Raw genomic sequence first — 20269 nt, 5'->3', positions numbered from 1 at the left:
GGTGCCAATATTGAAAGCACAGTTTATAAATAATACATTCAATTTATTGGCTATTAATTTAATCACAACTTAACCTTTGATCCCAGCAACTGGGGTACCTGCAGACCCCACAGGTACAATTTTGTCATATCTCACAGGTGCTTTATTCATTCATTCCAATTTTTCATGACTTTGGCAATCAATGTGTACCTCACTTCACATCACTGTTTCTGTTTTAATTAGTCCCTTTTGAAACTACCAATGTATTGGGGTCATGTCAAAACCACACAATACCACCTATGCAGATTTAATACATGTATCCAATTATGTTCATGTTTACCTTTGGTCCTTATTTAAAGTATCACACTGTGGTGGGGCATTCTTACATTTTGAAGGCAGATGGAAAGATTGTACTTGGAATAAAAAGTACAATTTGTCTAAATGTTTACATATCTTTATTAGTAGTAGTTATTTACAGATGTCATTAAGTAATTATGTTTTGAGAATAAACAAGGTAACATTTTTGCTGTAATTGTTGTTTCTTTTGGTTCATGGGTGGGGTCCCCATCAGGGACCCAAGTAAGTGGTCCTTTTATGTTAAATATGTTGGTAGGATGAGGGTTAAACATTAACATTGATCTGTTTTCTCCAAAAGTCTAACACAATCTAGACATCCTTAAAACTGTAATAGCCTAGACCAGCAGGGTGCTTATTACTCATCACCTCTGGGAAATTGACAGCCACTTTAGCCGATCATCTGATGCTTAGTCTGCATTTTTTTCTCTCCTTATCTTAAATATATCAATTACCTTAATTTCCCAGTAGGCTATCTCAATAACAACTACCCTATAATAATTAAGGCGAGAAGATTGAGCGGTTATATGCACGCACTGATACCACAGGAGGCGGTCACAGCTCTGAGGCTGAATAAGCGAACTGTTTTCTTTTTTGCAGTTTCATAAGTAGTGCTGCGCCCGTTCAGCCTTTATACGGGAGAGTCAACGGAAGTTTCTACTTGACCCGTTTGAACCAAAAACCCGCTAAACACTCTTACCTGCAACTACTAGAGCAGTCGTTCGATCATGGCAAGAATTTGGGGGCTGCTGGCGAGCTGTTTGTTGTTTTTGGTCTGCTCCGGTGCCCCAGGCAAGCGCAGCAGGGAAAGGGTTTACTATGTGGGGATCATTGAAGACTCGTGGGATTATACACCAAGTGGAAAAAACCTGCTGAACGGGAAAGACGTCGAAAATGATGAGTGAGTTTCTGTTATAGTTGTTTAGGAAAATGATATGCTGGGCTGTGATTTAACCTGAACATCAAATGTAGCTATACATTGAGATGGACAGTTTAGGCTACTGAGTCTGACGTAGTGTATTAATGCTGTGGAAGAAACCCAAAGATCGCCAATCTAAAAACAGAAAGTAGAAAAGTTTTAGTCACACTATGTCATCTTGCCTGGGTGTGATAGTGTCTAGACTGGGGTTGTTGTGTACTTTGCTGGCAGTAAGACAGTGCTTCACTTGACTAATAATGAATGACTGTCTTCTGTCATGACATTAGAGGCTTTCTTTGCTTACCTGAAATGAAACAAGATACTCAAACAGATGCTTCTCCTATAAATCAGTGAGGAAGATGTACCAGTACCACCAGCACTGTGATATTACATGTAAAGTTAGTGTGTTCTGCTGGAGTATGCAGAAGGATGTAAAAGATTATTTGCTATACAAATAAAGATTGATATATACAAATAACGATTGATAAAAGAGTGGAATGACATTCACATCAGGATTTTACCAGAAAATGATCTTTTAATGTATTTTGCAGTCAAATTTTAGATGCACAGTTGAGCCCTGTCCCAAGAATTTACAGTTATATATTTTTTTCATCACAATTTAAGAGAATTGAATAGGGGGTATCTATGGTTGTACCTTTTATTTATGAAACAAAAAAGAGTGGAGCATATAGTGAAGTTTTGGAAGTTCAAAATGACTGTAAAACATTCTGGTAAACTCAACTCAACTCAACTCAGCTTTATTTATAAAGCACTTTAAAACAACCACAGCTGAAACAAAGTGCTGTACATAAATACATAAATACATAAAAACAACACAGGAAACGTAAAACAATTAACAGGAAATAAATACTAAGATAATTGTTTATTGTTTTTAAAACAAATTAAAAACAATAAAACAAGTAAAACAAACAAACCATAAAACCCTAAAACACTTAAACAGGAGCAGAGTCTCATGCTGGGTTGAAAGCCAAGGAATAAAAATGAGTTTTAAGATGAGTTTTAAAAACAGACAGCAGTGAGGACGCTTGTCTAATATTTAAAGGAAGCTCATTCCATAATTTAGGAGCAGCTTAAACAGACATCATCCACTGCTTTGATTAAACTATAATTAAAAGTACCAAACAGATCCAGTTGGAAAAGGTAGTTTGTAAAGAACAGATGACAGGACTTGTACAGTTTTTCCAGTTCTAGTTACAGTGAAAATTAGGATAAGCCTCTGGATTGTTTATTACAGTAAGTAAAAGCCCACCACATATTTCTTTACCAGCTGATTTTGCCTGCTTTCTTTCATAAGCAAACATATTATGTATATTGTTATGGATATAAAAGTGATTGGCTATGATTGCTTGTAAGAGGTCAATAAGTTAAGAGGCATTACATACACCCTTGCATTATGCTGGACTTTCCTGACTGACTCAGCCAATCAGCTTCCCCATCAGTGAACACTCAAAGCACACAAAGCATTCCATGTTCATGACTCAAACCAAGATATTTGACTGTGTATTGAATAATATTATTCCATTTTCTCCAGATATTTGTATTTCCTTTGTATGATGTTTGTTGTCCTTCATGAAAAAAGTCATATCATGATGGAAAACCATGAATTTGTATGTTTTATGATAACTGTGACACAGTTTCATAACAAAGGTGACTGCGACCCAGCATCTCAAATATCATCAATACTGAAAATAACACAGCCACACAAAAGACTCAATGAAACATTCCTCCAATCAACTTCTCATTGAAGCCCTCTTTATTGGACTCTCATCAAGGCTGTCAACCCTGTTGTTAGTCTAGATGGTGTAATACTTTTTGTCCTCTGCTTTACTTTCTTTGGTTGGAGGCTAGCTATACAGTAGCAAGGCCCCAGGAACAGGTTATGAGCTCACCTAGATCACAGAAACGTGTAATCACAAAGTCTAGTTGTTAGATAACTGCAGTTTCTTTTGTGGCACCACAGCTACAGTAAAGGGATTCATGACTTGCTATATGTAATGTAATGTTGTCTGTTACTGACTAATCTGAGCCTGTTGTACAATCTTAATTAGTGCATAAAGTCACAAAAAAATCATATAGTGTATTACAATGGCATCACACCTTTTGCCATACTTGTTTTTCACTTATTTTCATACTGGTAAATATTTCACATACAGTTGTGTATTTAGTTATTGTCATATTGTCTATATTGTGATGTTTGTATATAATGTTTCTCATACTTATATTTACAGTATAGATCACAAGGGTCTTTATTCTGTTGCTTTGAGTTTTTTGTGCTGTTTACACGTATGCTCTTCAAAAATGACGTGAATGATGTGAAATGTAATAAGATCTTGTCCCTCTTACACTGTCCTCCTTTTGTGTAATCACTGCCCTATCTGTATCTCTTACACACTTTTTTTTCTTTCATCTGTTTGTATTGCAGACATGCTTCTGTATTCCTGGTAAACGGACCCCATCGTATCGGCAGTGTTTATAAGAAGGCTATGTTCCGACAGTTCACAGATGCCACTTACAGTCAACAAGCTCCCAGACCCAGCTGGTTGGGCTTCCTGGGGCCCATACTACGAGCTGAGATTGATGATGTTATCACAGTCCACTTGAAGAACTTTGCAACCAGGAACTACTCTATGCATCCCCACGGAGTTTTCTATGAGAAGAATGCAGAGGGTATAGCATTGCATGGTGTACATATATGTACATACTGCCTTTACACACAGAAGGATGCGCAATATCAAATAGATATCAATCAGGGTTTGACTCTTAAAAGGTTTTCCTCTAAAATAAGACAGAAATGATACATTTTGATGGAAAATAACATTGCTATATTAAATTAGATTAAACGAATAACAGTTTGTGTAATACAATGTTACAAAAACAAATGTAGAAAAATGTCGATGATGCAGCAATTGTTAACATGACTTTGATATTTTACATTTCCAGTTAGGTTTCATAAATGACAGCATTTTAGTACATTCTATTTTCTATTACCACAGATGTCTAAGAAAGTAAGGTCATTCAATAAGTGAAGCTATTCTGTTAAAAACTGATTTCCTGTGAGTATTTTATTTGGCTCACCAAACGGTCTTCAGAATTTTGGCATTACTTCAGAACAGCACAACATTTTGACTCCAAAGGCTGTTGGTAACTTGGTCTCTGCATTGTCAGAAACATTATCCAAACACATGCATATAAAGTCCTCTATCTGATTTTAATGCAAAAACTATGGCTTTGACTAGCACTCATCTAACATTGTGATGTGGCACGCATAGAAAGGGTCAATCTAGGTCTGTATGAGGGGCAGACTGTGTCATGGCACAGTTTTAAGAACTGAGTGGCTGTTAGGTCAGAGATACGTATGTTGAAATTTGATGCCCCCTTCCACCATCTAAGGAGATACATCCTGCCTCAGGAATTCACACAGCCAGGAACTGAAACTCAAGTTTTGTTTTTTAGAGACCATTTAAGAGACTGTTTTAACAGGAAGGGGAGGGGGAAAGAGGGGAAAATGAAGTGAAGCAAATTATTATGATCAACTGTACAGAGTTCATTGTCTACTGCCAGTAAGACTGAGGTCAGCTATGCGTTTGTGGCTCACACACATTTACACACATGGAGGCTGACAGAGATAAGATAAGTAGAGGAAATGGATATGACCTCGATTTTCGAAACCTCTATTGACAAATGTGATTTCTAAAGCAAATTTCAGTCAATAGATTTTATGTTTCACATACAATATTTTCTGCATTCTTTTACTGTTTTTAACTTCATATTTTAAATGGTTAAGGCACAATTGTACTTTACAACAACAAAAAGCTCTGTAGCCCTTTTTGTCTGCTGACATAAAGTAATAGTGGAAAGGCAATTGCTTGTTAAACTGATCTCAGAATGAACATGCTGTATTTGTCTTCCAGGAGCGCTCTATCCAGATGGGACATCAGGCAAGCTGAAGAAAGATGATTCTGTTCCTCCAGGAGGAAGTTACACCTACCGCTGGGAGGTCAGACCAGAATTTGCCCCCACAGATGATGATGCCAACTGCCTAACCTGGGTTTACCACTCTCACGTAAATGCCCCCAGGGACATTGCTTCAGGACTTATAGGGGCACTGCTCACCTGCAAAAAAGGCATGTGACTATATGTTAGGAGCAACAGTACATTTATAATGCTTTTTTAAAAATAAAGTATAATCAAATTTAACCTCTTAATTACATTTACAATCACCAAGGGCTTCCTCTATCCATGATAAAACAAACACTCCCTACTCTTAAGCCCGTAATAACAACAATTAAACCACTGCCAAGAAAAACAAAGATGGTGGAAACCACGGGGAGAATTACAAAGATAATTGTAATTAAATGTTGCGCTTTAAATGATATGTAGCATTTTAACCCCTAGCATACATGTTTTGTCTATGTAGGAATCTTGAAGGACACTTCTGAACAAGTCCAGACAGAGTCTGCTCCAGAGTCTGCCCGTAATGATGTTGACCAGGATGTCTTCCTGATGTTTAACGTGGTGGATGAAAACCTGAGTTGGTATCTGCTTGACAACATTCAGAAGTGCAGTGATCCAGCTGGTGTCGATAGAGAAGACCCAGACTTTCACGAGTCAAACTTGATGCATGGTGAGAGATTAGTGGTTTTTCTCTGATTGAGTGTCTCTAAAATGACAGATTGAGAGAGTTAACAAGAAAAAATATTCTGATATAAGATTTGTTTTTAGTTGTTTTTTTTTTTGTTTGTTTGTTTTTTGGAAGTTCTCTTAAAGGTCCAGTTTATAAGATTTAGTGGCATCTAGAGGTGAGGTTGCAGACTGCAACCAACTGAATACACCTCCCCTCCCCCTCCTCTACCAAGCATAAAGGAGAACCATAGACTGTATAAAAACAATAGATGTAGCCACCTAGACATCATTCCTCAGTTTGTGAAGCTGCATTTTGAAGTCTTAAGTTTGGTATTTTGTTCGTTGCCATCTTGGAGTTTTGGAGCCAGAAGTAATGAGAAATTACCATATTTGAACCACCTGCTTTAGGAGAACCTACAGAGGCAGAAAAATGAGCAAAAACACAAAATGCCATCTCTCGAGCTAGTGTTTGTTTTGTTCATTTTGGACTACAGTAGAAACATGGTGATGCAACATGGAAGCCCAAGTGGAAAAGGACCCACTCCTGATTGAGATATAGGGCTCATTCTAAGGTAACAAAAACACAATAAATCCTATTTTCAGGTGATTATAGACTAATTGAAACATGGTTATGAATATCATATTCCATTTCTGCTGAGTCTGTTCCACTAGATGCCACTAAATTCTATTCACTTCTCTTTTTATTTTATCAATACATCTAAAGATTAATTTTCAAATCCTGTTGCCCCTATATTCTTTAATGTGTGTTTAGTGAGTTACTATTACATTATTTAAACTCTTTCATAACAAGGCCACTTCACATCAAACCTTACATTACTAATTATTTAAACAAGGTGTATATAAAAGAGGGTTTAAAGGTTGAACTGGTTCTGTTTGTCCTCCCCTTTAACATCTGCCTGTGCTTTTCTCTGTGTGACAGCTATTAATGGGTACATGTTTGGTAACCTGCCCGGTATTGAGCTATGCCAGCACCGTGCTGTGGCCTGGCATTTGTTTGGCATGGGTAATGAGGTGGACATTCACTCTGCCTTTTTTCATGGGAATACACTGCTGGACCGTGGCCACCGCACTGACGTTCTCAGCCTGTTCCCAGCCACGTTTGTTACAGCTCAAATGGTCCCAAAGTCAAGAGGAAAGTGGCTGCTGGCCTGCCAGGTTAATGACCACTTGCAAGGTAGGGCACCTGACCTTTAACCTCTGTGTAATCTTTGACCTCTCTGCCCTGAGACTTTACTAGTTGTGTAGAGTTGCTGACAGTGGAGAATGCATTCTTGTGAGGTAATGCTATTTTGTCAAAGCCATTCCACAGCAAACACTTGTACTGTAAACAAGACTTGCTATTCTGTATTTTGTGGTCTGTTCAAAGTCCAGGTAACAGAGACCTGAATAGGCCATACTTGCTCGACATACTCTGTATCATATTAGGTTCTCCATAGGTTAGGTTAGGTTCACCATATTCTTTAAAAAAAGCAACATGAATTTATTACAAATTTATTTACAGTACAAATCACTTTAGTTTCACAAATTCTGTAAGTGAACTCTGGAAATGAACTCTCTTTAACATGATAACTGCCAGAAGATAAAGAAGCTGAACATGTTATCTGAGCGCTGGAATATTTATTCATTTATGGACAATTATATATGAACCTTTAGACTTGTCAGGTTGATTTGCTGCCACTGAGACAACTGCTGGAAGGTTTCATAACAAGCATGTATGTGTTGTGTGTGTGTGTGTGTGTGTGTGTGTGTGTGTGTGTGTGTGTGTGTGTGTGTGTGTGTGTGTGTGTGTGTGTGTGTGTGTGTGTGTGTGTGTGTCTTCATCTATCCCAGCTGGGATGCAGGCCTTTTATGACGTGAAGTCATGTGGCAATGACACGAGCACCACAGGGCCGGGTGGCATTGTGAGGAATTACTACCTGGCAGCAGAGGAAGTCAAGTGGAACTATGCTCCCACAGGAAGAGATGTCATTAACAATATATCTCTGACTGACCCCGGCAGGTGGGCATCTTATCAAATGATGTGTTTCGCTCTGTTATGTAACACATGGAAACAGAAAGTTTTTTTCCAAAAGCCTACTAAACACACAATGAGTTAGCCCTATGTATGGTAGTTAGTTAGCCCACACAGTGTCATGTCAGATTTCTCCCAAACTACTATCAGTGGTCATGTCCAGTAAAACAGATGTTTAAATTTGACTGCTTATATTTATTTGTTGTTTTTTTTGTCCAAATCTAACCAAAAAAGACATTTTCACTACATATATTATTGCTAAACCTGTACATCTTTATATAACCTCAGGTTTTAAAATGTGAAATTATCCTGTTGTCAAGTTTGAATTATGCCTAGGTTTCTTAAATTATAAGAATATATCTTAATTTCTCTGTCAGGATGAAGATCAAAGTTAATCCTAAACAAAATATCTATTATGCATCTAGAACAGATCTCTGTACAACTGCACGAATGTCTCCTGCACCTAATGCAGAGTAATCCCTGTGTTTTATAATCACAACTGCATTATTGTGAGTCTTGTATTATGGGGTCTGCTGTCTCAAAATACAGCCTCATACTGTAAAGCCCAGTTCTTTTGAAGGCTAAGGTGGAATACAGGAGCTAAATCACTGAGTAGGTAATTACTGTTTCATGTTCATCAAGTATCCCTTTAAGGTTTGCTTGTCTGTTTATATGGCCTCTGGACGGGGTTGATTACACTGCATGTGAGCTGGCCATTCCTGTGGCGATGCAGTTTTTGTCTAGTATAAATAGAGTGGATACTGATTCAGTTGTTGATTCGTCTTTGTTATTGTTCCCTAAACCCACACAGTGAAAACCCTATGACTGGCCAGCTGTTCTGTTCAGTTTACCACTAGTATGAAATTCAACTTACAATCTATTGTGCTCCTTCCTCCCTACACTGCAACACCATTTCCTCTCAGTGCTTCAGAGATGTTTTTTGGCAGAGGGGATGGTAGGATCGGTGGTCGTTATATGAAAGTCTTATACAAAGAGTACACAGACAGTACCTTCACCACCAAAAAGACACCAACACCTGATTCTGGACACTTAGGACTCTTAGGTAAGGCCTATCTTTTCATCAAGTTCTAAATTTGGTGAAATCAGATGCCACATTTTTGTATCTTGTAGTCTCTGGTAAACTAGTGCCATGCCTTTTACCCTTTTTCTGCTTACATTGGTCTTCTGAATTTGTCCAGGTCCCGTATTGAGGGCTGAGGAAGGAGATACTCTCAGAGTGACATTCATGAATATGGCTAAGAGAAATTACAGCATTCAGCCTCACGGCGTGCACTATGACAAACGGTTCCAGGGAAGCAGCTATGAGGATGGTGAGAAAGCTACCAGTTACATTTAACTGAATTTCGTAATACATCCAATTAATGTGTCAGATTTTTGAGGACACATTGACATTGGTCACAAACAGTTTGTTATTAGTAATGTGTAAAAAGAAAATGTGTAATAAAGCTAGTATTGTTATCAAACATAGTTATAATTCAGTTTTGCATCAATGGCATCACTGGTGACCTAAACAGTCAAGCAACAAGATTTTACTTATTTCCAAGTTAGTAATACTACATTAAAGTTTCTTAGGTACACTTTCATCACATTTATTGAACTGGGTAAGAAAGAAATGCCCAAAGAAACTAAATGCTCACTGAAAGAGACCAAAACACTGGACATAGAAGCTTTGTGCATGTTCTAGGTGTCGACAAGCCTGGCTCTCATGTTGGTCCAGGGGAGAATTTCACCTACACCTGGCAGGTGCTGGAAGGGCCATCTTCATCTGATTCTCCATGTATCAACTACTTGTATTACTCTGCCACTGATGCTGTTAAGGACACCAACTCTGGATTAGTGGGACCTCTGCTTGTGTGCAAGAAAGGGACGCTGGGAGAGAACGGCATGCAGGTTAACATAACTCTCTCACAAAGTGAAATTTAGCAAATCTGTAATCTGGTAAATGTTTGCTTTAAAATGATTAAATTATGTCATTAATTCATTTTCAGCAACTGTTGCAGCACTACTGAAATTGAGGATCAAATGAAACATTAATAATCCTTGTCTGGAAATTTGGCCATTGCAGATAAAATAGCTCAAATGAGCACAAATACATTATAGTGAACATAATATAGAAAGTTGATTTTAACAACAAAATATGGCAAGAAACGAGTTTAAACGTTTTACATTTGCATGTTGAAAGATATGTGAAAAAGCTTATAAAAAATGTAATAATTTCTTATTGTGTAAATAATACTGTGACTGTGTGTTCTTTGTTAACAGAAGGGTGTGAATAAGGAGTTCTTCCTTCTGTTTTCTGTCATGGATGAAAACTCCAGCTGGTATTTGGAAGAGAATATCAAGAAGTTTGGCAGCAACAACTCAGATCCTGAGAATGAAGACTTTGAGGAGAGCAATATGATGCATGGTAATCACAGAGTGTCATTTTGACTTCATTTCTTGTATTAGATTAAAATTGTAGCTATATTAGATTGATACTGTTTGTAACATTAGCATCATATTTCAAGTGCCACTTCTCATATTGTATTTGGTATTTTCTTACGTCTCTGTTTTTTTCTCTTTAAATATTCCCATCATTTCAGCGGTAAATGGGTTTATGTATGGGAACCTTCCTGGACTTGAGATGTGTGCCGGGGACAAAGTTCGGTGGTACACCTTTGGGCTTGGTACAGAGGTGGACATCCATGGTGTTTATTTCGAGGGGAACACCTTCAAGAAGATGAACACAACGCGTGACACCCTCAACTTGTTCCCTCACACCACCACGACTGTTGCCATGGAACCAAATACTCGTGGTCAGTCATGTTACCCTTTACTTACACAACACTTCCTTTTCTCTCACACACTGTCAGGGTTGGTCCGTATGCCAAGCTTTGTCTTTTTACAAACCTGCTTAGATAACTTGTGTGTTTTCCTTAAACAAACTTTAACTCCAACACACACAACAGGAAGTGTTATCTACAACTCATCTGTAGCTACAGTATAATACAAAGTGGTGCAGGACATGTCAAAACTATGGATAGTATTTATGTTATCTACAATACCCTGAGATATATTTTAGGGAGTTGTCAATTTTGATCCAGACTACTTTCTAAGACAACCCCTTTATTTTGGGTTATTATTTTGGGATTGGTGGAATTTCTGCTTTCCATTCAAATGCTACCACAACCTCCCACAAATTGTTTGCTTATAAGATACTGCATTACTCTTTTTGGGTTTCCCAGAGTCCAAAGATCAATGAAAGAAAAAGAGGCAACCATAAAGAATGAAGAAGTAAACTTTAACATTTAGTTGCTCAGATAGTATACAAACAGACTGCACAGGCATGAAACACAATAACTGTGATAATATGCAGTCCACCCGTTTCAAGCTAACCCTACATGGGGATGTTTGCAAACCACACTCCAACCACTACCATTTTCCACTAGAATTCCTCAAATAGCATGCTATATTGTTTCTGTATGGGGCCTAGAATGGCTGTAGTGCAACACTGGAGGAAGAAATAGACACATCATCAGATAAAAGCTGCAAAGCAAGGATGTTTTGGAGCATGTTATGTAATGTAGCAAATTATGGATATTATAAGATATTAAAAGATATTAAAAATAGCTCTGATAATCAGGAGCACCACCTTCGGAAGAAGGAAATATGTAATTGGTTTGATTAACCAATTAATAAATCAATACATTTCTGAATCAGTCAAATATCTAAAGTTCATGGCTCAACGGTTCAATAGATCCCCTGTATCACTTCAAAGAATAGACATACACCATTGATTGAGTTTTTATGGATTTTATTAACTACACACTACTAATAAATGATGTATAAATAAAGGTAATGATGAGTTTTCAATACAATATGAATTCAACTGATTATTACTCGATATAGCGACATGAATGAAAGATGATGGTGAAGGATGAATTTAAATGAAGGATTATGCGTAAGTTTTACTTTTGAAGAAAATTTTAATTACTGGATCTGACATCAACCCTTGATTAATGCAATATTTGGATCCTACTTTCATCCATGGAGGGTCTCAGCTGTCTGTCCTTCAGAACTGTGCGTACGCACACCAAGTGGAAGATCTCAGAGAGCGTTGCAGGTCCGGGCAGGTTGCTGTGAGGATAGTCCGGGTCGGCTGGCCTTTCTGCTAGCAGACTTTGTCCTTCTCGATTATGACGAGTCATAGGATTGACAGACGTTTGTCTGCCCAAAAGCACTCGCAGGTTGATGAAAGATGGAGGAAAAAGTCCAATTTAACTAGTTCACTGTTTAATAACTTTCTGAAGAGATCTCAGCATTGGCCACACATCAAAATCATCACAAATTTCCAAAAACAGGCTGAATGCAAAACTTAATGACGTGTTTACTTAAAGGGCCATTTCTCTGTACGTTGCTGGTGAAAGTTACAAGATTAACTCAACTCAAGATTAAAAGAATAAGATAAGGTGACTAAAGTAAGAATGTGTGAGGTGAAGAAATTAAAAGATGGACAAAGCAAAACCTGAAGCAAAGCAAAGTCAAGTCAAGTCAAGCAAAGCCGTGTTCAGATGGGTGCAGCTGGTTTTTGTCCCTGGGGAGGGCTTGTGTGTCAGCCAATCAGATTCATCACAGCTACTTTGAGGATCTAATTTCCAACTTTTTACCATGAAACTTTTCATCATCATCATTCATTCAGTATTTAATCCTGATTATAAAATGCATACTATTTACACAGAATACAGGATGTATTATTCTGTATTATCAGCTTGATTCATCAAGCTGCCATTCATTAAAACCTGAAAAGGATTAATATGATCAAGCATAACACATAGTTATTCTACTTATTCCATGATAGATAATTGATTATCACCATAATGTAAGCATAACATCAATGTAACACTCACATTAAGTAAACCTTCTCATACCAACATTTGTGTTTATGAAAGGAGAAAGTATAATCACAGTTCTTAAAATACACATTTATCTGTGATTGCTGTAATAGCTGTTACAGTGGAGGTTTCTTTAGGTAATTGATACTGATATAAGTAATTGGTATTGTTTAAACCATACTATTTACTAAGATGTTCTTGTTTAAGTTTTTAACACTCATTTTCTCACTTTCATGCTCTGTGTGGTTTCAGGAGACACAGAGGGGGGGAAGTCAGAAATGTGCAGTGTCTTTTAATTCATGAAGGTCAATCGTTACTTTTATGTAGTTCTTGTCACTCTTGGTTGCTCCATGGAATGTTAATGAATCTTTGTTTGTCCAAGAGAGAGACCCTGTCAGTCTCTATATCAAACCTGGTCCAATTTACTCATCTCAGGGTCAAAGGTGACTCTGACGTACTGATGCTGTGTCCGCTACAAGAACAATGGCTAGATGTAATTAAAGTATGAACGCATGTTAAGAGAGCTACCCTACAAATGCTTAGGGTTTCTTTTTTTCAACCACAGTGTTTTTTAGTTGCAAATGAATGAACCAAGGGTAAAGCTCTTTCTCAGGAAGCATCTGCCTCCAGCCACAAATTAGCCATTCATGTGACCATATCCTTAACCTCTCCTCATTTTCCTGACAGGCTTGTTTGAGGTAAACTGCAGAGTAACAGACCACTACTCAGCTGGCATGAGACAGCAGTACAAAGTGAATTTCTGCCCGGGACACAAATTGAACCACATACTCACAAAGCCGACCAAGATTGTGCAGTATTTTATCAGCGCTGAAGAAATAGAGTGGGACTTTTCACCTAGCAGAGACTGGGAGAAGGAGAATAACCATGGCACATTAGAGAACAGGTGTGTGAGCAAGATAATTGCAGGATGATGTGTATCAGTGCTGGTGCTAGAGTCTGTGATTTGTGGTATAACTTATGACTGGTTGTTAATAGAAGCAAATTGGTACATGTCTCCCAGTCCAGGCAATGATTTTGTGGAGAAAGGGGAGAACAGAATCGGCTCGCGCTATAAGAAGGTGGTGTATAGAGAATACACTGATGACACCTTCAGTGTTCAGAAGAAACGGCAGGAAAACCAACAACACCTGGGAATTATGGGTAAGCCTAGCTGTTCTTAATGTTATTTTTGATCAAGAAAAGACTGATTTTTTTTCAAGAATACATCCACTCATGCATGAGTTTTCTTTTCTCCTGTAGGACCAATAATCAAAGCAGAAGTTGGAGAGCAGATCGTGATCACATTCAAGAACAAAGCCAGACGTCCATACTCAATTAATGCACACGGAGTTATGGCTGGCAGTGCGCACATTCCTGCCCAACCTGGTAAAAAATATGTATTATATCAATACATAGATTAAATAAAATGCATGATGTTGTTGTGTTTTCTCACAAAGGGATAGAGCTGCAAAACAATGGCCTTTTTTTAGAAGCAGATTGTTTGATATTTTATCTGTGTGTATCCTCTTCCTTCCTTCCTCTTCCTCAGGCCAAATAATCGAGTTGGCTTGGAATGTTCCTAAAAGCTCTGGTCCAGGAGTCTCGGATCCTAACTGCATCTCCTATGCCTACTATTCCAGTGTAAATTTCATTAAGGTACAGTACATGTCACCTGTACACAGTAAAAGTCACATGGAAGCAGACAATGCACATTGCATGCAAATAGAATATGATTTTGATGAACTTGCATGTTAAAATAGGAGTTGAGTTGTTACATGTTTGTGACAGAGCAGGTTCATTTGTTTATGTTCAGGATCTATACAGTGGTCTTCTGGGGCCACTGGTGGTGTGCAGATCCGGGACTCTGCAAGGTGAGGGGTCTGACAGACAGAGGAATGACGTGGAGAAGGAGTTTGCTCTACTTTTTATGGTGCATGATGAAAACCAGTCCTGGTACTTAGACGAAAACATCAAAACATACCTCGGTGTCGACCCTGGTAACGTCATCCGTGATGAGGAGTTTGAGGAGAGTAATATGATGCATGGTAAGAGATGAGAAGAGGTGCAGAGAGTAAAACACTCTTATCCAAGAAAGACTTTAACTTGATGGATTGCTTTGAAATTTGGTACAAACATTCATGTCCCCCTGAACTGTTATAAATGTTTCATCTGGCGCCATCATCAGGTCAAAATTTTCATTTATCCAATACTTTGAACATCTAGAAAGTAGAACTTCAACGGCATCTGCGTAAATTTCCTGTTGCCGAGGAGAAATTGGCCTTGAAATATGGAACAAACACACACACTCTCAACTCAACTCAACTCAGCTTTATTTATAAAGCACTTTAAAACAACCACAGCTGAAACAAAGTGCTGCACATAAATACATAAATACATAAAAACAACACAGGAAACGTAAAACAATTACAGGAAATAAATACTAAAATAATTGTTTATTGTTTTTAAAATAAATTAAAAACAATAAAACAAGTAAAACAAACAAACCATAAAACCATAAAACACTAAAACAGGAGCAGAGTCTCATGCTGGGTTGAAAGCCAAGGAATAAAAATGGGTTTTAAGACGAGTTTTAAAAACGGACAGTGAGGACGCTTGTCTAATATTTAAAGGAAGCTCGTTCCATAGTTTAGGAGCAGCTACAGAAAATGCCCTATCCCCTCTGAGCTTTCGCTTTGACTTCGGTACCTCCAGGAGCAGCAGGTCAGCTGACCTGAGGCACCGAGCAGGAGCGTGGGGGTGAAGGAGCTCAGAGAGGTAGAGCGTAAGATACATAAAACATAATAAAGAACATGAAAATATAATATAAAATCTAACATCTGCAAACTCAAACCTGTACATTTTCTATAACACAAAAATCAAACAAAACAGTGAATGAAGTATTCTTTTAAAAAGAGCAGAAACAACTATAATAATAATGATGATGATGCCCTCTAACTAAAACACAATGCCAAGCTCCAAAGCATCCTGTAATTACTCAATTATACAGGTGCATGATCACATATACCGCAGGCACAAAATTTTGTTCTCATTTGGAACCACCACTTAAAATCAAAAGGTTGCATACTATAACAAGTACAACGATAACATTTAAACACCCAGCCCCACCAATGTCACACCAGCAGAACTACTGCTCCCCCTCAGCACAGAAATTAATAAGATAAATATAAGATAAACTAAATTCAATTCAGTTTTGGAATCACTGATTCTCATTAATGTTTAATAAGTGTTTTTTATGTTTTTTCATTTAATTATGTTTACACTGAGTATATGCGTGAATGTCTGTTGAAGGGATTAATGGTAGACTGTATGGTAATCTCCATGGACTGGAGATGACACAGCGCCAGAAAGTTGACTGGTACCTACTTGGCATGGGCAACGAAGTGGATATGCACACCGTTCACTTCCACGCTGAGACTTTTACCTACAAGGTAAGTCTCACCATCACTAATAAAGTCTCATTTTATTTAGAAATAGAACTCTGATCTATGTATAGATAATACAGGTCTTATCAGGAAGTGGATTTAGAACACAGAAAGTAGTCCATCCTTTCATGGTCACACAGTGCAGAATTTATCTATTTGATTTAAATCAAATAATAAAACTATTATTTTGGGCATGGTACATTAAAAACCTCTGTTTCCCTCTGCACCCTGTGTCTCTTTTACTGTATGTGCTTTGCATGTACACCAGACGGACCACGTGCACCGTGCAGACGTCTTTGACCTCTTCCCCGGGACTTTCCAGACTGTGGAAATGGTGGCCGGAAACCCAGGGACTTGGTTCCTCCACTGTCACGTGACTGACCACATCCGTGCTGGCATGGAGACCACTTTCACCATCAAAGGTGTGTATGTGCAAGCAAATGATGATGTATGTCAGTTTCACAATTTAATTCATATGCGGGACATAGTTACTGAAGAGGATTTTTCTTACATGTAATTTTTTCTCTTTTCCACTTCCAGAAACCTCTTCACATGGTAAGATTTGTTTCTTCACTGAAAAAAATGACGCACACATAACTGCAAAACCTCACACGAGTATTTTGTTCATTTTGGCACTGGTTGATATTTTTAGATACATGAACATTACATCACATTAAATCTGAATGATACAAATTTACTTTTTTACTTCGCATATTTACTTCAATTGACATTAAGGGAGATATTATATGTTATACATTATTATTATATAGATATTATACATTCAAATATCTGTGATTATTACAAAATTATTAATAACTGACAAATGTCACAACTCATGCTTATTTCAAGAGTGTGCTAATACACTTCCATATCATGTAGAAATGATAGAAACCAATGAATGCCTGAAAATGTAGACACAATACAGTACATCCAAATTCATATGTAGCATGATTTGTTGCTGTGGTGTAAAATATAAGTGATTTGTAGTAAAGATGATCTTCCAATCAGTGGTAAACAAATAGCGTAATTTGGTTTGGTCACGGCCATAGCATACCATTCATTTCTCTCTTCTAAGTCAATCCAGGTCAAAAATTGGATAGCAAGTATTGGACTTTCTCTGTCTTTGCTGTTATGCAATGGATGTTTTGTTAAATGTTATCTGTCCTTGCTTAGGTAAATGTATTGGATATAGCAAAAAACATGTTTGGGTCAGGCATTCCTTTAGAGCTGTGTCATTGTTAAAAGATGTAATGTAGAACATATAAATTCTTGATCATATAAACTTGATATGGATAAAATCAAATTTCAAGAGACATTGTGGTACTGTTATAAACCCCTTATTACACAATAAAATATATAATTAAACATATAAAATGTATAACATACAGTAATAAATCCAAGTTGTTTGGGTAAAACTGCAACATTGAGTGCATCACTAAATAACAGGTCACTTTATTTCAATTATGTAGCGAAAACACTTTGGTGAGGTTATGATTCAGGTTGTATATTTAAGGACAGTTTTGATAGCAAAAAAAAATCTGCATAGTATGTCACTAGTGTAAAAGGTTATCATGTCTCTTACTTTGTCATCTTTCCTACTGTAGCACCAGGACCTGAAGGCTCCATAAAGACTCTGCTGCTCTTATTGACACTCGGTCTTATGGCTACAGGTGGGCTGCACTAATGAAAGGACTCCAATATGGATTGTCTGTATTGTGGTTGCTAATACACTTGAAAAAAGGGGGCAAAATCACTGCCAGTCCAAATACTGTATATCAAAAGTTGTACAATCATGTATAAAGTTATGAAAGTTATTTTATTTCCTCTGACTTAAAGAGTGATTTTATATTTGTGTGAATGGTTTTTGTTCTGCTCTTGTTTTTTGGCGTGTTGCACTGAGTTTGCTGTGATTTGTCTGGCCGGCTTTGCAAACCACTGCTATACCAAATATTTGATTCCAGTTATAAATGTGCAATAAAAACTTTCATTCAGTTTTTTTGTGATATTTGTGTTGTAGCAGTTATATTCACTGTGATATGTAATTTTTCTATCATGTGCTAGATTTACCCAGCACCACAAGGTGGCGTTAATTCAATTTGAAAATAAAAAGATTCCAAAAAAACAGGTCAATGATAACTTGTTTTTTATTGTGTGCAGTCCTGCATTTAACTATTCTGCATGTTTAACTTAAGCTTTCCATTGAAGAATTTAAAAGTTCAATATTTTACAGTAATGCATTGTTTTAATTCAATTATATCTCAGCTGACTAAATTCTGTCTTGAAGATCTGTGGTATCTCATATGCTGTAAAGGCATATCAGATCAATGCATGTTTTAATGTGTAGAAAATAAAACACCACACTAGTGAGGAAGTATAATGAGTTTGTAAATAACTGTTAAGTCAGGAAAGATAGTGTTACATCCACTTGTATTATCACCAACATGTAATCTGTTAATGATTGATACTCTCACAGTCTGATTGGTTAATCTAGGATTGATCAATCAAATTTCCATCACTGTGAATGATTTTATAGGATGCCAGATTAAAAGAAAATCTGAATTTCAAACTGGGTTGTTTTTTCCTTTATTCTGAGACATTGATCACAGTAACAGGACAAATTACCATATCATTGTTACTTAGATTAGGTTTACTGTTGGTCACTCAGTGATTGATTTGCATATTGATCACAGGTCAGTGGAGCATAGTGCTAATGTACTGCAAGTTGTCTCCAACTAACTAAACAGGTTTTGACTCAGTTTGCTGCTTTTAAACAAACAAACATTTAAAACACTGAAAGCAGATACATTTTTGAGGCCCAAGACAAACACTTAAAACTCAACTTAATTTGTGTAAATGTGCCTCTTGCATTACTTTTGGCTATATCCATGACACTAAATGGCAAGGCCTGCCCCGATTATGTTGGTGCCCTAAGCGAGATTTTAGATCGGAGCTCCAATAGATTTAGACTGGAGTGCAATAAAGTGCATTAATGTCACTTCCAGTCCAAGAACTTAAAAAGTGAATTCACACTAAAATGAAGTGCACTCAGTCTTCCAGGCAAAAGGCAGAGTGGCATTGGCCAAGATAGCACATCAAGTTTGACCAATAAGGCTTTGAAAATGGGGCAGGGGAGAGGGGGGGGTAAAATCTTTAAGAACAAAGAACAAGAGTGTATTTCCAAAAGCTTTGTACAAGCACACCTGAAAAAAGGGGAGTAGAAAAAAACTATGTGCCTTATGCTACAAGCCACCCCTGCCAAATGGGACAATCGGCAAGCACATTGCCATCACTTCACTGCAGCATTAAGGGTAAACCATGTGCAAGATAATGAGAAATGACTGTACCACATTTCAATAACAATCGTCTCACATTAGTGACCAAAACTCCAAACTTCAACACAGGAGCAAATTGAGTGATTTGGGGCTCCAGGCAAATACTATTTTATCTTTTTTTTACCCTTTCTTTAAATGAGAATGTTGGTATTAGCACTGGTAGAGGTACTCAAAACTTTTTTCTAAGGGTATTTTTTGACTATTGACTACTATTGATAGTAAAGCTATTATTATAGCACAGTAAAAGTACTATAAAAGTCATGCACTCAAATTTTTACTTAAAAATGAAGAGTCAAACAGCTGTATTATTAGTGTTAACTCTGATTATTTTATACAATACTGGATAGTTTAAAGAATAATAACGCATCTTTTGTGAGTAAAATCCAAACAAGCAACATTTCAGGCAAATGTAGTAATTATGTTTTCCACTTAAGTAGACTTGTACAGTTGTACATTTGTACATGCTTTTGGGGACTTGTGTAAGTTATTTCAGGGTACAATGAGTTAGAATAGTTACATAAATCAATTATTTTCACATTTTAACCTCAGCAGAGTAACAGTCTCCCAGTAAAGTTATTTTGTTTTGAAGCAGTTTATGCAACAGCTGAAAGAGGAGAGTCATAGCACCAATGTGACTCCTGCTCTCTGTCAATATATGTTATTGAGCCAGACAG

At 37.2% G+C, this 20269-nt stretch overlaps 1 protein-coding gene across 1 annotated transcript; it reads left to right on the top strand.

Moving 5' to 3' along the window:
- The first annotated feature begins 973 nt into the window (after positions 1-973).
- Positions 974-18387, top strand: hephl1b (hephaestin-like 1b). The gene is made up of 20 exons (XM_053332285.1): positions 974-1234; positions 3696-3940; positions 5185-5397; positions 5691-5897; positions 6837-7091; positions 7748-7916; positions 8852-8991; positions 9128-9259; positions 9634-9839; positions 10212-10356; positions 10532-10744; positions 13508-13724; positions 13842-13981; positions 14081-14206; positions 14370-14476; positions 14634-14865; positions 16130-16269; positions 16532-16685; positions 16804-16818; positions 17868-18387. Exons 1-20 carry the CDS (start codon positions 1062-1064, stop codon positions 17945-17947), a joined length of 3309 nt encoding a protein of 1102 aa, XP_053188260.1. The 5' UTR covers positions 974-1061; the 3' UTR covers positions 17948-18387.
- The last annotated feature ends 1882 nt before the right edge of the window (positions 18388-20269 follow it).

The sequence above is a fragment of the Scomber japonicus genome, chromosome 13 (assembly GCF_027409825.1).
Source record: "Scomber japonicus isolate fScoJap1 chromosome 13, fScoJap1.pri, whole genome shotgun sequence".
Classification (NCBI taxonomy): domain Eukaryota; kingdom Metazoa; phylum Chordata; class Actinopteri; order Scombriformes; family Scombridae; genus Scomber; species Scomber japonicus.
This window is presented reverse-complemented; position numbering and strand designations above follow the sequence as displayed.